The following is a 17,644-nucleotide window of genomic DNA, read 5'->3' as shown; positions in this document are numbered from 1 at the left end:
TTGTCTGACCCGAAAACCAACACTGGAGGAGATTTTCTGTCTAACCCTGGCAGTTAGGTTTAGTGCTTCACTATATCCAATGTTTTTTTCACATATCATTTGCTGCAACTCAGCAGCAAATTTGTTTGTTACCGAGTGACGCTGTTGAGCAGGATGGGAACAGAGAACTCCAGATCAGAAGGCTAAGAAAATGAGCTCTGAATTATTTCAAATGTACTGCTCTATATATAGAGAACTTCGAGAAGACTAATTTCATTGGTCTTAGAGTAAAAACATGTCACACCATTGGTGTGCAGTGAATGACGCGCAGTGGCAGAGCATATCCATAAACAATGTGAATAACAAGATAGATTCGAGAATTATTTACATTCTTTCCTAACTGTTTCCCAGGCTCTCATCTGGTTAGAAAACCTTTCTCTTTCTCTTTGACTGAGCTGAGAATACCCACAACCGAGGACTCAAGTTCTAAGAGAACATTCTATTACTGCTTTCTTTGCAGCTTGCTGGCTTATAGTAGTACTGGAAGTTACCTCAGTCTTTACCTCTGCTAGTCTAAGGAACCCTGCTTATTTCCCTCTTTCACATCCTGTTGGCTAGACTTATGATAATTTCCATTACTTGTGCTTGATCCAGATTTCTCCAGCACTAAAAGCTGGATTGAGCCTTATTTGCATGGTTCCCTGCTCTGCAGCTGGCACTGAGGCTCTTGGGTGTCTCCATGCACTAAAGATATCAGCCAGGTCAAATGGCATGGGTTTCCTTTCCAGGTGAGTATTCTAAAAGCTGAGTGCTGCAGTGTTCAGCTCACTGGTGCTGAAGTCTCTTAAGTCATAACCCTTAAGTGTGATGCTGAAAAAATTAAAGGTAAAAAATCATTTAGTAGAGAGAGGTAAGTGGATATGAGCAGCCATATTACTTATAAGATGCCAGTGGAACAAATTATTTAGAAACGTCTGTTAGGAGAAACTAATTGAATACTGTGTAGATTGGAATATATGAAGCAGGATGCAGCCAAGACTTAATGAGAGAGAGAGAGAAGGAATCGGCATGTTGGTTCCCTCATCTGTTTTCCTTCCAAAATAGCTGTGTTTCTAGGGCCAGGAGGGGTAGGATTAGAATGATGAAATAACTGGACACACACAGTTAAGCATAATTATGTCGAAGAACAACTATGATGTTGTTAAATGGCTATAGAAGGTTGCCACAACTCCCAGGAAGCCCAGTGGTGAATGGTGTGAGTAAAAGGAAGTGTTTCCATGTGGTTTGGCGTTCAGTGGTCATTGGTCACTAGCCAACCCTTTCAGCCCTCACTATTCTGTTTGTGACAGTGGTATTTTTGATGGCTGAGTTTGAAATGCCAAGTGGCATATTAGCATGCAAGTGCTGATATGTTTTTCTGGTCAAAATATGGGGTTGGGAGTCTCAGCTCAAATTTCAGTTTCAATGTGGTGGTAGGGATAGGGTGAATCTGCTTAGCTGAGGAGAAATGCATCACACGTGTGGTTCACCTCCACTACTTTGCAGGGATAGTATGCACATGGGTACATGAAGGGTAGGGTGTTCATTTCAAAAAGGGCCTTTGGACATTTTGCATGCCGATGGCAACACAAAAGTGAGTTCACCCTGGAGAACAGTGCTGGGACAGGGAAAAGATCTAGTCTTATTAGTAAAGTCTCTGTCTTCATTCTACCCTGTTGGCACAGAAGCAGAATGGAGATCAATACTAATGACAGATTATTGTAAAAATGCATAATTTCTCTAAACCAGCAAACATAAGCAACTTTTTGTGTTAAATCCCCTCAGAGGATAAAGAAAGAAAATAAGCAATAAAAAGCATGCACAGATGGATGCTATTCTGATAGTAACGTATTGAAAATGTTAAAAGGATTGCTAATCACACAAAATTGTATGCAGTGAGGTCACAAGCAGAGTACTGAACTGTAAAGGTTTTCCATTTGTGGGTTAGCTCAAAACTCTCTAATTTGACTAATGTATCATCAAAGGTGTTCTGTCTTGAATGGCAGGCTTGTTATCTGTCATGTATGTAATTTTGTTGGTATAGTGGCGCAATAGAAGATACATATAGTGCATTAAGAATTAGTAGTTAGAATGATGTTCCTTTGTTTTCTGCACAAGGACAGAAAACAAATAAGTAACTTAGAGAGGTGGTCACTCTAAGAAATGTGTAGGGTTATGGTACAATCAAAACAGTGTCTTGGCGACTACTGTTATTTTTATTTAAAGTTTCAGGTTTTTTTTGGATGATAAACTGAGCATAATTCAGGAGAGCTTGGAATGTGATAATTGTTTAATTGCTGTAATTGCACGTGCATTTTCTGCTGAAGTACACTGCTATATCATATGCGATTCTTCAGTTCTTGACCTAATAACAATGCAAATTTTTAATAAGGTCAAAATTTAAATATGTAACTGCTGTCTAAGTTTTAAGACAAACTGAAGCAGTGAAAAGTAGCTTTTTTCCTAGAATTTGATTCTCAGCTGTTATTTTAGGAAGAGCATGAATGATAACTTTGAGCCAATTCTTTGGAGCCCTACGAAATTAAGGAAGTGCTGGGAAGCTTACAGTTTTGTCCTTGTCATAGAAAAAAGAGCTTGGCATCTTGGCTGTCTGATGTTTTACATTGTAGTCTTGTTGATTTGTCCTTGAGCAGAACAGACTGATATATTTTATGAAAAGAAGAAGAGAGTTGATTTTACTTTTTGATAGCCTATACCCCCCCCCGCCCCCAAGTAAAACATGACCCTTTCATCACTGTTTAACTTTTTTAAAAATTTAATTTCTAGCTGATAAATTTAGATGGAAACTGGAAGAACTGGAGAAGGAGAGAAATTCTTTAGAATTTCAGCTTCCTTCAAGGCATCCCTCTGTTAGCAGTTTTTTGGACAGGTTCATGACTCAAGTTCAGGCAAGATTGCACTGGGCTGCTGATCATTGGTAAGTTTGTTGATTCATTATTGTGTAAAATATGCTTCCACTTTCCTCAAAATGCAGAATACACTTATTATTATAATAAAGAGTTTTAATGACTGTCTAACATGTCCATATGGAGCTTGTTTATGAAAATCTCACCCTGCCCCTATGGCAGCAGCTCACTGGCCACAGAGAGCTGCAGGCATAACTTTCCCAGGCATTGTCCTGGGGAAGGCTGTGAGAAGATCAGAGATTTTTTCATTAAGATGTGTTTGGTCTAATAATTTGTAATAATGATTTTGACATTAGTGTTGTCTTTTCTGTCATGGAAATTGAGTCACTAAAGCATCCCTCAGATACAGTTTGCTTATTTTTATCCTGTATAATGTATATATAATGCTTTTCTTTATAAAATAGATGTTATAACGTATTTATGAAGATGTTCCTATTCTTCGGATGATTACATCTGTAACTCTTCTCTTTGTACAAGTCTGAGCAGTGCTATTCTTCAGGGTCAGATGAATATCCTCTTCCCTTTTCTGTCTTGTGCACACTCCTTTCTTTGAGCTTAAGTTCAACTACTTTTGTTGTGACATTGTTTTATTTGCTTGCTTGATTCTTTGTCTGTGGTCTGACTCATTGGTACAGCAGGAGTGTCCTTTGCCTTCTGTACAGGAGTTTAAGTCCTTTCTATTCCAGCAATATTTTTAGATACTACAGTGGAAAACTTCTTCCTCAAGGAAAATTTGTAAGCTTCAGTTTTCATTTTGAATTGGAACAAAACCAATATACCCAAGAAGACTTTTTTTTTTGGCCTGGAAAATTAAAAAGATGATCAGAAGATCATCAGAAGACTAGATCATTGCAATTTTACTGTAGTCAAGGCAATCTCATCTTTTTGCAAGAAAAATGTGTATGGCAGCTTATTTAAGACATGAAGCCAAAATTCATGCCTCAGTTTTGTTTTAGTTGATTACATTATGAGATGAGTTTTTAATTTGATGTTGACACAGAATATTGGGGGCATGTGGTGGGAACCAGATTTGGTTATGTTTAGCTTAGGAACAGCAAATGCTGTGGTTGTGCAATCAGTCAGGTTTGGTGAGATCAGAGATCTTGTTTGTCTTCCAGCAGTACCAAGTAGACAGATACACATGGAATTTCTGAGAAGGTTCTGAAAATAAACCATGTTTTAATGGATTTTTTCCTAATTTTTTTCTCAATTTTGGCCAGCCACTTGGTCACATTTATTACATAGATCTCTAGGAATGATGCAGCTCCAGCTTGAAGAAGGTGGCTTCAGAGCTGCCGGAGAAGCGTGGTGGGTTGTAGCCACAGGAACCTGTAATGTCTGTAAGGCACAGTGATGGCCTAGCACCTCATAATGGGGATGTCTCTTTGGTGCATGCTGTTAATACAGAAATGCATTTACACTGTCATTATGTCTATCTTGCTTAATGATACCTTTATTAGTGCTGAAGCTTTGTTTTGCTTTTTCAGTACATTCTGCAGCCCACAGAGAGGGAGTAAAGCATGTGTGTCTTTTGATGGTCATGCAGAATAGATGAAAACCTCTTGTTCTACACACTTGTTAAACACCTGTGCATGGACATCATAATTGCGTGATTAATAATGCTTAAACCAGACTTGTGATGCATGTTATATATGTGGTATGGGTGGATTTGCTTTGCAAGATTACAGTGGGAAATCATGCCTCAAAACACTTTGTTTGAGGCACAGTATTTTTTAAAGAAGATACTGAAATGGATCTGTACTCCTTATGTGGAGATGTGTGCACTTGTCTCTAAAGATGGACACAGAAACACAATTGCCCTTTGCGAGTGCATGTGCCCTTACGAGGGAACGTGGAAATTCAAATGGGTTTGCATTGTTTGCAGGTGCATTTTGAGAGGCAGATTATGGAATTGATACTTAACAAAATGTGCTCATTACCTTGGAGTCCAGTCATGCAAAGCTTTACCAACTGAGGGTTGTACAGATGACTGGGAGGAAGCCCACTGATTGTGATTTTGAAAGAACTCGCTGTGCAAGAGAGAAGTAAAATTTGGCATTGTGGAGCAAACACTCCAGATGATCTCTAATGTAGTCTCCAAAAGCTGACAGAAGCTGCAAAAATGGCTTTGGCAAGTTTCTAAACTTCTGTCTTAAGACATTTTTCTCTGTATTGATAGAAACTACATGCCTTAGTTTTGTCTCTTTCAAGGCAGTGATGGATAAATTTCTTAAATATGATAAAGCTGGGGGAAGCCTGAAGCTATACAAGCTTTCCATTTTCTTTCTTCATCATGTTGTAAAAACAGTGCAAATGTTTGAGATAATAAAGGACGATATGCCAAGGGGAAAAAAATCTCTTGTTCTCTCACTGTATCTGTTTTAAATGTAATTCTGGTGGTGGAGTGTTATGACTCTAAAGGTAACATGTAGCATTCTGATCAGTTTAATCCTTGAGACACTGAAACTCATGAAAACCACTAATTTTTAGTTTTTGTCATGTTTTTTTTTTTCAAAGGATTGGACATGAAAAAAATGGTCTTTGTCATGAAAAAGAGCACAGACTTTTGAGATCAACTTCCCAGGAGAGGACGCAGGTTTCGGCCACAAAACGAAACCAGCTTTTTCAAGAAAAGAAACAATTACAGGTAACAGGACTGCAAAGTTGTATAGGAACCAGTGTTGTGTGGAGAAAGCCTTGTAAGCTGTCACACAGAATTAAATAAATTTATTGTAATAGTGACTTTGCTTCTGTGTAGTAATTAGAGCCTTGGCTGGAGTCCAGTCGATAATCTAAGTGATGATTGGAGATGGCAGCCACAGGAATTGTGTTAATCTCATTACAGAAACGCAGAGCTAGAAGGTTTGGTGGCTTGTGTGCATGCTTAAACTTTCATAATTATCTTTTTTAGCACGCTCTTTGTTATAATTTGATGTTTTAATATTACACTGATCTTCCGAAGTTTTTATTTGAAGATGAAAAGTTTTCATTCGTTTCTGATTAGAATTTACTATAAATACATAATTTAGCAGCTTTTACTCCTGAAAGATGATTGATGCTTCTCATAAGGATGAAGGAATCATCATGGAGCAGTTAGCATTTGCTAACAATAGCTTTACAATGACATGTGATGTCACAACGTGGTAGTTGGCAAATGGAATGTTTCAGGATGGCATTAGTCCAATTTTAAGTCTGCAAGCCTTTTAAGCAAAATTTAGCTTTTTTTTTTTATCATCCTTCAAAAATCTCAATGTACTGTCTAGTTATGTGTCCTTTAAACCTTGGTGATCACACTCAGTGATGTGGCATCTTGGAGAGCTAATTTTTATTTTTTTTTTCTGTGGTCTCATCTTAAAATATTTTTTTTGTGATATTTTCATTCCTTTGGTGGATCCAATAGTATAGTAATCTCTGCGTGTGTGTGCACATAAATTTATATATATAAAAAACCTGCAAAGAAATAGAGAAAAACATTTTATGTGGTTGTTGCAAAATTGTATTTAGGTGAAGAAATGTCTTTTTTTTATCCAATTCATCACCTTTGTATTTTTTAGGTTCATTTCATCAACAAGTAAGAGGAGACATAATGTAGTTCAGCATTATCAGAATGCAGAAATTTTTTTTAATCTAGACATCCAAGAACCACCTCAAGATATTGAACTGAAAACTGCTGTACTTAAGACTCCACAACAGCTAATTTTTACACTTGCCCAAACTGAATCTTTATTCTTCTGTAGTTATACTAGGGAAAAATTAACCACACCATTATACAGGTTTGCTATTTATTATCATTTTATCAAAATTACCAGGAATTCAAGGTTCTGGGGAAGGCTGATCTGTGGTGATTGTTTGCACCCAGGAACCCCTAAAGATTGCTCCTGCCCAAAATCTTTCATGATCAGAAGTAATTCTTTTTTTTTTTTCAATTTTTCTCAGCCCCTCTTTTCTTTACTTTTTCTTCTGCTCTCTCTTCTGTTGGTTCTGTGTTTGTCTTCAGCGATTTGAAAACCTGTGGCAGTATCTAGTATCTATAATTTATGTATTGATATTTCTATTGCAATCTCTACTTCATGGAGACCATCAGTCCATAAGTGAGGCTGGAGGTGTACAGTCAGTAATGATTAGCTGTTGTGTTGGAAATACCAGTTTAAACTCAAATCTGCAAAGTAGAACTTCAGCTTATGTGTAGTGAGATGAATATCATCTGCTGCCCCATGCTGAGACTTTAGGCCCTTTTTGTCTGTCCCTGGAGGCTGACTAAGAGCACGCCAAAGGCTGTTTTGCATTTCTGGAAAAGAATGCAGGAGAATTCCAGTTTGCTGATTAAATTGTCCATGCTCCCAGGAATGCCTGTGAACTATTCCTGAGCAGAGCAGCTTTCTTTCTGTGAATGCAGATTGTGTGCTTCTAGTATCTATTTATATTGTACATTTCAGTACTAAAAGTGTGATTGTAAAACCAGATTCCATTCATCTTGCTTTCTGTTCCCATGGAGGTTGCTTATTGCAGTGATTGCAATTACTATGTTTTCACAGAGTATGGAGGTCTCTGTATTAATAGGGCCTATTAAGATTTTGGCAGTATTCCCAAGCCAGTAACACAGAGACAGAATTGTCCTTTGTGCACACTAAAAGCCTAATTTGAGACTAAAAGGAACAAAACTGATGTTTTTGGTCTGCTGACCTTTCTGTCCTTGACAAATGCCTGTGGGTTGAAACATGGGCCACACCATTCTCCTCTTGCTATGTCTAAAACCAAAGAAGGAGGAAAATAATTGAGGAACCTAGTGTGCAGGACTATTATAAGTTGAAATTTTGGAGCTAGTCAACCTTGGAATATGCAAGGACCATTTTTTGTTCTAAGTGATACTTGAAAAGCTGGTTACAGTGCAGCAAACCTGAAAGTATATTTGTTAATGAAATTTGTGACATGTAAATAACATTTAAACTTCATGTAAATTGCATTGAAAACATTAAAATAATGTTAAAGTTATCAAGTGAAACTCTAAAACGCAAAGAAATGCCAAAGTCTGTTACAGTACATATGTTTCATAAGAGTCTGTAATATTGAACTATGCCTTTTCCTGGTTCAGATATTCAGAATACTATTTTATCTTCATTACTCAGTATTTGACCCCACAACCCTTTTACTGTGTGCCACTCAGACCTTCTTTTGAATAGAAATTTATTAATTTGTGAGTAAGCTTCTTTTATAGTATTAATCAACATGGCAATCTTAGTGATTCAAACCCATTTAATTTTATCTCTGCAACACCATTTTGGGTGTTACTGCCGTTTGCTCAGATGCTGAATGGAGAAGTGAATTGCCATAAAAAGCCATATGGTTGTTTCTAACATCAGTTTTGTAATTCCTAGTTATTTACTTATTAAAGATTTGGTTTTTTGGTTTTCATTTTTATTTTTACTTGGACTGAATGTGATCAGAGTTTGAAATTAAGCTTTGATTTCTGTTGAGAGCCTATAGATAGCATGTCAGAGATTTCTTGCAGGTTGTATAGAAAATTATGAATGTACAATCTGTGGCCATGTGTGGACATAATAGTTTAAATGGCTTGCAAAGTTTCACAGAGACAGTAAGAAACATAGGAATAGAATCATATTCTCCAGTATGGTGTTCAGCTAGTTTGATGACAACTTTTAACTCAGCAACCCAGTTTCCTTCAACAAGTGCTGCTTCCTTGGATGCAAGCTATCTGGTGGGTTTTCAAGGAAAAACCTGTGTAAAGATGATGTACAAATTCATGAAGCTTTTTTTTTTTAACTTTTGGCCTCCTCATTTCAGGAAGGACATAGAGGTGCTTGAGCATGTCCAGAAAAGGGCAATGAAGCTGGTGAAGGGTCTGGAGCACAAGTCTGATGAGGAGCAGCTGAGGGAGCTGGGAGTGTTTAGCCTGGACAAAAGGAATCTCAGGGGGGACCTTATCACCCTCTACCTGAAAGGAGATTGTAGCCAGGTTGGTCTCTTCTCCCAAGTAACAAGTGACAGGAAAAGAGGAAACGGCCTCAAGCTATACCAGGGGAGAGTAAGATTGGACATGGGAGGAATTTCTTCACTGAAAAGGTGGTCAGGCTTTGGAGCAGGCTGGCCAGGGAAGTGGTAGAGTCACTATCTCTGGAAATAGTCAGGAAATGACTTGACATAGCACTTAGTGCTGTGGTTTAGTTGACAGGGTGCTGTTTGGTGAAAGGTTGGACACAATGATCTCAGAGCTCTTTTCCAGCATTAATGATTCTACAATTCTATGATTCTATAAATTGCTCTTGCAACTTTGCTCTTGCAACAAACATCAATATCATAATGCACACAATTTGAACTTGTAGAAAAATGAGTGCAATTGAGGTTGAAGTTCTGTGCATTTTAAGTCAAGGGAAGGATTTGGTGCTTTTAGTTAAAATGAAATGTTAATTATCAGGAGGGCTGGTTAGATAGTAAATGATTCTCTGCTTGCATCCTGTACTTCATGTTTAGCTACCAGTCTGTAGAACAACATTCTGTTGCCATGGGTGATCAGACATTTGCTTTTTTGGTACAAGTTTTTAGCTTGTAAACTTTGGAAATACCCATGTATTTTAAAAGTGAAAGAGGACTGACAGAGGTGTTGGAAGAGGAATGTGAAGTGTGGTATTGAAGTGGACGTGGTGACTTTCAGAATGCTGGAAGCACTAGAGTTTCTGAATACAACTGACATAAGAATTTTTGTGTCAGCAAGAGGATGTCTCATTAAATGTTTGCTAAATTGGACAAATTTAATTTGTGCTACTTCTGACACTTGTACTGTTTTTTCTTAGGGGCAAATGGGTTTCTTTCATAGGGTTCATAGTAAACTTTGGTTTCTGTTCTATGCAGAAAGAAATTGAAGATCTCCGAACAAGACTGGCCACCTTAGAAGGAAAAGATCAACGGCTGAGAAGAGAAATTGAAGAACAAGATAGGCTTATTCAGTCACAGGACTGTGAACTGGCTGCTTTACTTGGCTGCATTTCTTTGAGAGAGCTGCAGGAAATAAGCAAGGCTTTGGATGACACTTTAGCATCCTCCTATTGAATTCCATTCAGTTTAGATCTTCCAGGAGCAATAAAGAGGTATTTAAATTTCCATTTAGATGTGGAGTGTTGTATCTTCCTGTATGTTCTGCTGAACTGGCTGTCAGTTGTTTTCTTCATCATTGTGCCAGCTAATTACCTGGATTTAGAGGTCTAATATTGATGTACTTCCTCAGAGGAGTTTGTAGTTTTTTGAATGTCTTGCACTTAGTGTTCTCTTACGGTGAAGACCCACCTACAGAAAGCATGTGTGTCCATCAACTGTTAATTCCTATCATCAGCTTACACTGTTTCTTGTTAACTGGTAGAATTTTTTCCCCAGTTGGGTAATGCAGTAATTCAAACATATTTCTCACAGCCTGAAAGTGCGTACTAGATACCATTCCAATAAATATTAGAGATGCTTCTTGCTTCCCTGAACTTGTAATTACAATAAAGTCCAGTGTGATGAGGAGTGCTAGACTCAGACAGAGGACTTGAGGCAGTGGGGAAAAGGATGTAGTGTGAATAATTTTAGGACACTCACAGTTAACAGTAGGTGTTATCCATCCTTTAAATGGATAAGTAGCTACTCTTGGCAGTATTTTGGAAATAACCTCATCTTTATTTAAAAAAGCAATTGAAGTACTGAAACTGTACTGGACATTGGTGATGGGACTTGGAAAGTGGTACTGTTGCTGTGTCACCAAGAGAAAATAAAATTCCTGTTTATCCTAATGTACTTTCCTTCCAGATAAGCAATAACTGTGTTGCTAGCATTTTTTTATCTCCAATCATGCTTATTGGATTTAGTTTGGTTGTATTAACATTCATGAGAAATTGCTGCTCATGTGTGCTAATTTATATAGATTTTTTTTTAAGTCAGCGTAACATTTTATAGAGGACATAGGACATCTTTTGACATGTGTTTAAAATTTTAAATTAGGTTATCGGAAATAGTTTCTTGTATTAAGGTTAACTTGTTTTAATAATATCTTATACTGTGTTTCTGAGATTGAGGAATAAAAGATCTTAAGCAGTCTGTCTGAGAAACTGATTTGAGTTTTCTTAGTTTTGGATTTGCTTATGAAAGAATATTCAGATTATTTTTTTCTCTCATTGCTGCTGTTATATTTGGGTTGCACTTACCTTGCTGGGAAATTATTTAAAAGTGAGTTAAATAGTATGGGTTTAGGAGGAATTTTCTCTGAGTTGTTTGCTTACTAGCACCATGAATAGCACAATCACTTGAGAGAAAACGGGCATTCATTATATTCATTATTCAAAATGAGTTCATGACTGGAATGAAAATTTTTAAATAATTTCTTTCTTCTCTGTTAATTTTTAAAAGATGCAATGAATGAAACTTTTTTGTTTTTGTTTTTGTTTTTTTTTTTCTTTGTTGGTTAACTTTGTTGTCACCAGTGGTCAGGTGCTTCTGCTCTCATTCCCATAGCTGGAGTTCTGCTGCTGGGACTCTGGTGTGTTGACCTTGGCTGCACACCAAGTGCTCACTGAGCCACTCTATCACTCCCTCTTCTCAGCTGGCCTGGGGAGAGAAAATAAGATGAAAAACAACCCATGGGTTGAGATATGGCAGATAACGCAAAAGCAAAATGTTGCACGCATGCAAACAAAGGTTTTCTTCTTCACTTTTCATCATCAGGTGATGCCCAGACACTTCCCAGGAAGCAGGGCTTCAGCACATCTAGTAGTTGCTCTGGAGTTCAAACACTGTAAATAATGAACGCCCTGCTTTCTCCTCCTTTTGTTATCTTTTATATCAGCAGACATCCCAAACATCCTATAGTATGGAATATCCCTTTGGTCAATGGGAGTCAGATGTCCTGAGTATGTCCCTTCCCAGGATTTGGCCTACCCCAAGCCTACTGCTGATGTGGGAGGGCAGAATGTTGGAGAGAGGGTGCTGATGCTGTGCCAGCACACACTGGTGTGTTGTCAACACCTTTCCAGCCACCAATGCAAAGCACAGCACTGTGGGGGCTGAGTTAACTATGGAAAGTTAACTCCATCTCAGCTAAACCAAGTACAGGACATATAAATGCAGTTATTTAACAGTGAGAGTTTATTCAGATTAACAGTGAGCTTAACTGATGGGTGGTTTCTTTTTCAAGCTGTGCAGTCTATCATACCTCAGGTACCAAGATTTTATGTCTGAATCCAGTCCTGCTCTCCTTCTGTAAGATGAAAAAGCATCATGCACATAGTAAGACATTTGGTGCGGATATAACTCCTGTGTGCCTATGAGCATCCACCAGATTGTCATACAATTAAACATAGGAGATTACCTTGTATAAACTTCTGCTCAAAGTGAGGCTACAATTTCCAAGTGAGATCAGGTCGCTCAGGACCCTATCTCTCTGAGTTTTGTATATCTTCAAAGATGGAGATTTTGCAGCCTTGCTAGGCTTCCTGCATTTCACCACCCTTGATGTAAACTCTTTTTCCTTTGTCTTGCCAGAATTTCCATGGTTGCAACTTGCATTGGCTTTTTCTAAATCAGTACTTCTTGTGGAAGAAGTATTGTTTATTAGGTAACAGGTTTACATACTTTGTGGATGCTAGTTCAACATATTAGTTTTAAATTCCAAAGTCTTGGTAAAGTTAATCTGAAAGAGATTTTTCTGGAAATGTGCATTTGATTTTATGAATAGTTGCAGAGGGGAAAAAAAGTTCTCTAAATTTAGAGCTATCTGTGTGAGAAATAAAGCTGTTACTCATGCACATGTGCTAGAGATTAGTGATTATGTAGAAAGTTCAATATCAATGGACAGTAAATGACAAACTCCTCACTGCTGAGCTGCAAGATACTCTGTATTTATTCTAGCAACATTGTGCTTGTCAGTAAAGTCCTACTATAATGTGGTTTTGAATAATTATTTGTTGGCTACATGAATTGCATTCGGCACTGGAGTAACACAGGAAGGGCTAGCATCTCTTAAGACAATCTGTGCTGTAATGAATTGTATTTGGTGGCTTGCAGCTCACTAAAAGATAAAAAATTATTCAATATATTGAAGCAAGCTTCCAGGAACATGAGAGAACATATTAAACAAAGAATACTTGCCAAGTACTTGCCCTTCTGTGTGCAGGAGGAAAAGAGCAAGTCAAATGTAACACTGGGATGAGCATTGGTTCTAAGCTTATTTTTCTTGTTGAGTGTTGTTGTTTTGTCAGGAGTGTTCTTTGTTTTGCCTTGTTTATCTTTGGTATGTGGTGAACTTTTTAAATAGAAAGAGCCTTTGTCAATACCTAAAGCATGCTTTGAGTTTGAAGAAGTAAGAAATGTTAGGCACATTACCCTGGGACCTTACTTGAGGGCTGTTGGAAGACACGGCTAAAACCTGCTAGTTAATGGGTAAAGAAATATGTTTTGACAGGGAATTCTCACTGAGGTTGAGACTGCAGAATGTGGTCGTTTTGCTCATCCAGACAGGCTTAATTGCTCTTAGTAAGCTAAAGGGTATAATCATTATTTTAAAATGGGGAAATTGCAGGGCAAAAGCTCAGTTCACTTGTATGGGGTTGTGTGGAGATGCGTTTAAAAGGTGGGAGCAGCTGGTGTTGTGTGCACTGTGACACATGCCAGTGTTTTCACTGAAGACAACACACTGAAATTACAGGAAAATGGGTCTGGGTGTTTCAGCATGAAGTACTTTCTTCTGGAGATTGCAAAATGTATCCAAATATATAATTTTCATATTCACTACTGGACACCATTTTAGAAATACATGTTTTTAACTAGTGTAACTTGGATTTTCTAATTATAAAATAAGACCATATTAATTATTTGACCTATTCACTGCAGTATCTGTTAGTTCCTTTATTTGTTTCTTTCCATTTCACAATACAAACTAGGGAAATCTGTTTTACTTCAGTTCATATTTAGTTTCATTTTGCAATTTCTTTGTTTTATCCATATCTGCAGACACATGTGTTCTTGCAGCATGCCATTCTTAAAATAAATTGCACAGTTCCATCTGGACTATTGTCTGGGCACTGATTGCTGGTTGAAAGAAATTCAATTATATACCTTCCAAAATATTTGAATGCTCCACCTCTTCTTCACATGGAACAGTTTTTGATTAGTAGGCGTTTGTTCTATGGTGGGTTTGTGGGACCATCTGAAGATAAGGAAATTCTTTGTTATGTGTATTAGTTATTAGAAGGTGGCCAGTGGTGCAAGGAACTGAACTTGAACATTTATGTAGCCAGTTGACTCTGCTTTTGTGATGCCTGGAGTTTATTTGAGAAAGATCAGTTTGAACTGAAATATGGGGTGTAAAACTTATTTGTTGGAGTATACTCAAAGTATTCAGCAACTTCAATTGAGGACAAAGCCTTATAAAGGCAAAAGAGGTGGGGTTTTTTAGAGAACTTGGTTTACTTGAGTAAAGTTGGAAAAAAGATTTCAACATAGTTTCACATGCTAACTTAGGAAAGCAGCATTTAGAATGGGCTGTCATGTTTTGTCATTAGGAGAGACTGCTTGCTGCTGTTCAGGGCCCTACTGGAAAGTGTTCTTCTTGTGGGTAATTAGGTAGAGAGGGCTCACAATCTGGCTGTACTCAGGAATGTGCATTCTTCAAAAACCTATTTGTGTTTCCTTCTTGCTGGTTGGTGGAGACATCACAGTGATCTTATTGATGACCTCAGTGGGAATCTGACGCCGTCCATCTTGCCACTTTACTCCCAGGAACTGGATCTCTCAGACATGTCCTTTGACTTTGCTCTTCTTGATGGTGAAGCTGGCTTCCAGTAGAATCTGGATGATTCTCTCTCCTTTCTCAAATACTTCCATTGCCGTGTTCCCCACACAGTGATGTCATCGATGTATTTCAGATGTTCTGGAGCCTCACCCTTTTCCAGTGCAGCCTGGATCAGTCCATGGCAGATGGTGGGGCTGTGCTTCCACCCCTGGGGCAGTCAGTTCCAGGTGTACTGCACACCTCTCCAGGTGAAAGCAAACTGAGGCCTGCATTCTGTTGCCAGAGGAATGGAGAAAAATGCGTTAGCAATGTCAACAGTGGCATACCACTTTGCTGCCTTGGACTCCAGCTCGTACTAGAGTTCCAGCATGTCCAGCACAGCAGCGCTCAGCGGTGGAGTCACTTCATTCAAGCCATGATAGTCCACAGTCGATCTCCATTCTCTGTCAGACTTGTGCACAGGCCAGATGGGACTGTTGAAGAGTGAATGGGTTTTGCTGAGCACTCCTTGTGTCTCCAGCTAACAGATCATTCTGTGGATGGGGGTCACGGCATCCTGATTAGTTTGGTACTGCCAGCAGTGCACTGTCGAGGTGGCAATTAGCACTCATTGCTCTTTCACCTTCAGGAGTTCTACTGCAGATGGGTTTTCTGATAGTCCAGGCAAGGTGTTCAATTGCTTAATGTCCTCTGCCTCTACAGCCACTATCCCAAATGCCCACCTGAGTCCCTTTGGGTCTTTGTAATAGCTGTTCTGGAGGAACTCCCAGTTTCTTATCAAATATCATAATCCAGCTTGAGCCTTGATAATAAAATAGTCTAATTTTCTGCTAGTCCCATACCTGGGTTTGTCTTTGACAAGGCCATCATCTTGGCTTTCTCGAAGTATTTGACTACAGTCTTTTGTGAGAGACTAAGACAAGTCATAGATGAAAGAAGAGATCTGCCTCATCTTTTGTGAGGTGACTGATTAGGAGGTTCATCTTTCTTATAGATAGATAGGTGTTTTCCTCTCCATTTTGTCTGCCTAGGATTAATTTAATTTCTTTGTTCTTTGCCTAGGATAGAAGGGTAGAGTTCATGGGCAAATGGCTTTGTTTCCTTTCTTGTGGCAGCAACTCTAGGAGGAGCTATGTGTTGAAAGCCTGGTGTGCCGTAAAATGTCTGTGCTTGGGCACATGAAGTGAATTTGCTTTCTGTGAAGTTGCAAACGTGGCTAAGAAGTTCATAATGACTCTGATCCCACTGGAGGATGAGAGGGGACCCCTGTTGGAAGGAGGGAAAAGTAGACTTCTGCAAAGTCTACTCGCACACTGTAGGCACTGGCCTTCCTTGGGAAGAACAGGGGGGATTAAAAATAGAGCAGGGAAAGGAAAAAGCCAGTCTTCCAACATGAAGGACAGAGCCATTGCTGTCAACCTGAATTGTTTTGGAGCAATCTTAAAGGCAGTTCTTTGTCCTTCCAAGCAGTGTTATAGAAGGAAAAAGTCGCAGCAGAAGGATAAGTAACAGTTTCTTGAGTACTTACATGTATGGTGTAATGAGGAATCGGTTTTCCCTGCTGAGCATCTGGTTCCCCCTAATTGCTTGAGCAGCATCCAGTGGGACATAGCAGCCTATAAAGCCCAGGCCACATATGTGCTTATTCCTCTGGGTATGTGCACAATGAGATTTACTTCTCTTCAGGGAAAAATGACCAGCTGTCTCAATCAATATGTGATACTAAATTAGTTTGTATATAATGAAGAGAAACAGCAAGCAACAATATCCAGGGAGAGACCCTTTCAGTCAGTGAAGTAAAATGAATGTTATTCTTAGGGGAATAATTGCAGCTGCTGTGGGCAAGCTCTAGTTTTTGTGCACTCCAGACAAATGTAGCAGAAGAATGGGAATCTATTGATACGTCAGAAAATCTGGGGAAAGTATTAGTTAGGATGTGATGAACTGCTCCTACAGATAGCTGTTTGATTGTCCTTTTGTTCTCATTCTAATGCTCCTGTTCCTGATAGCAGCTGAAGCAACAACTGCTTTAACTGCCCTGCAGCATCAGCTGGCAGAAGAGTGGTGAGAAATCCAGCACATAGGAATGGTTTGGTTGGTTGAAACAGCCAGCTGGTTTGGCTGTCTGAATGGTGATTTATAGGACCAGAAGATTTCTCAATACAAGGCAATAAAAATTGAGCTTGTTGTGATGATTAAAGATGCCAGCAGCATCTTCAGGTGTCTATGAACTGATTATTTCTGTTGGAATGATTTTATGTAAAAACCCCAAAACCATACTGAGATTCTGCCTTTGTCCTTGTATTGCTGGCATTTAAAAAAACACTTTATTAGTAAGTCTTATAAAAAATTGTGACATGTCATCCAATGCCCTGATTTTTCTTTAGATTTCCTAACTGGAGCTACTGTCTGACAGCACTTAGCATAAGAGTTGACTCTGTTTAGAGTTTTTATGTATGCAAGAGCTGAGCAGGATGATGAGTTTTTAAAGTACACTTCCTATAGGTGTAAGTCTTTGATAGTTGACAAAGGCAAGTACAGTCACTGAACGACCCATGAGTCAGTGAGAAACCCTATTGGTAACCTGAGGTTATACAAATATTGAGGAAGTGTATTTCCAGTTCTCACTTGAAAAAGTCTGAGTGGGGAAGCACATGTATTGAATGACGTAATCCTTGATATATAGCAACAGCGAAGAAATACTACTCTGCAAATGATAGCTTGAAGAAGAGCAAATTGATCACTGATCACTCAGAAGTAGGTGCATAATTTCGGGTTCTCATTCATATTCGTTCGAAAACTTAGTAGGTTGAAATGTGCAGAAGGTGCAATGCTCCTGTGCCTTGAAGTACATCTCTTGATAGTTGTTGTCTCAGATCAGATTAATTTTTGAGGTTGGAAGTTTTCCAAGGTGAGACTTTGCATT

At 38.6% G+C, this 17,644-nt stretch overlaps 1 protein-coding gene across 1 annotated transcript in view; it reads left to right on the top strand.

Moving 5' to 3' along the window:
* The window catches only part of DISC1 (DISC1 scaffold protein), a 212,706-nt gene that overhangs the window by 69,068 nt on the left and 125,994 nt on the right, over positions 1–17,644 (top strand). Inside the window, 3 exon segments of the mRNA XM_053939524.1 lie at positions 2,806–2,956; positions 5,463–5,592; positions 9,813–10,048. Coding sequence (XP_053795499.1) covers positions 2,806–2,956; positions 5,463–5,592; positions 9,813–10,048 — 517 coding nt within the window.

Source organism: Vidua chalybeata, chromosome 3, assembly GCF_026979565.1.
Source record: "Vidua chalybeata isolate OUT-0048 chromosome 3, bVidCha1 merged haplotype, whole genome shotgun sequence".
Taxonomy (NCBI): Eukaryota; Metazoa; Chordata; class Aves; order Passeriformes; family Viduidae; genus Vidua; species Vidua chalybeata.
Note: the sequence above shows the minus strand (reverse complement) of the source record. Positions and strands in the feature narration are given on the sequence as shown.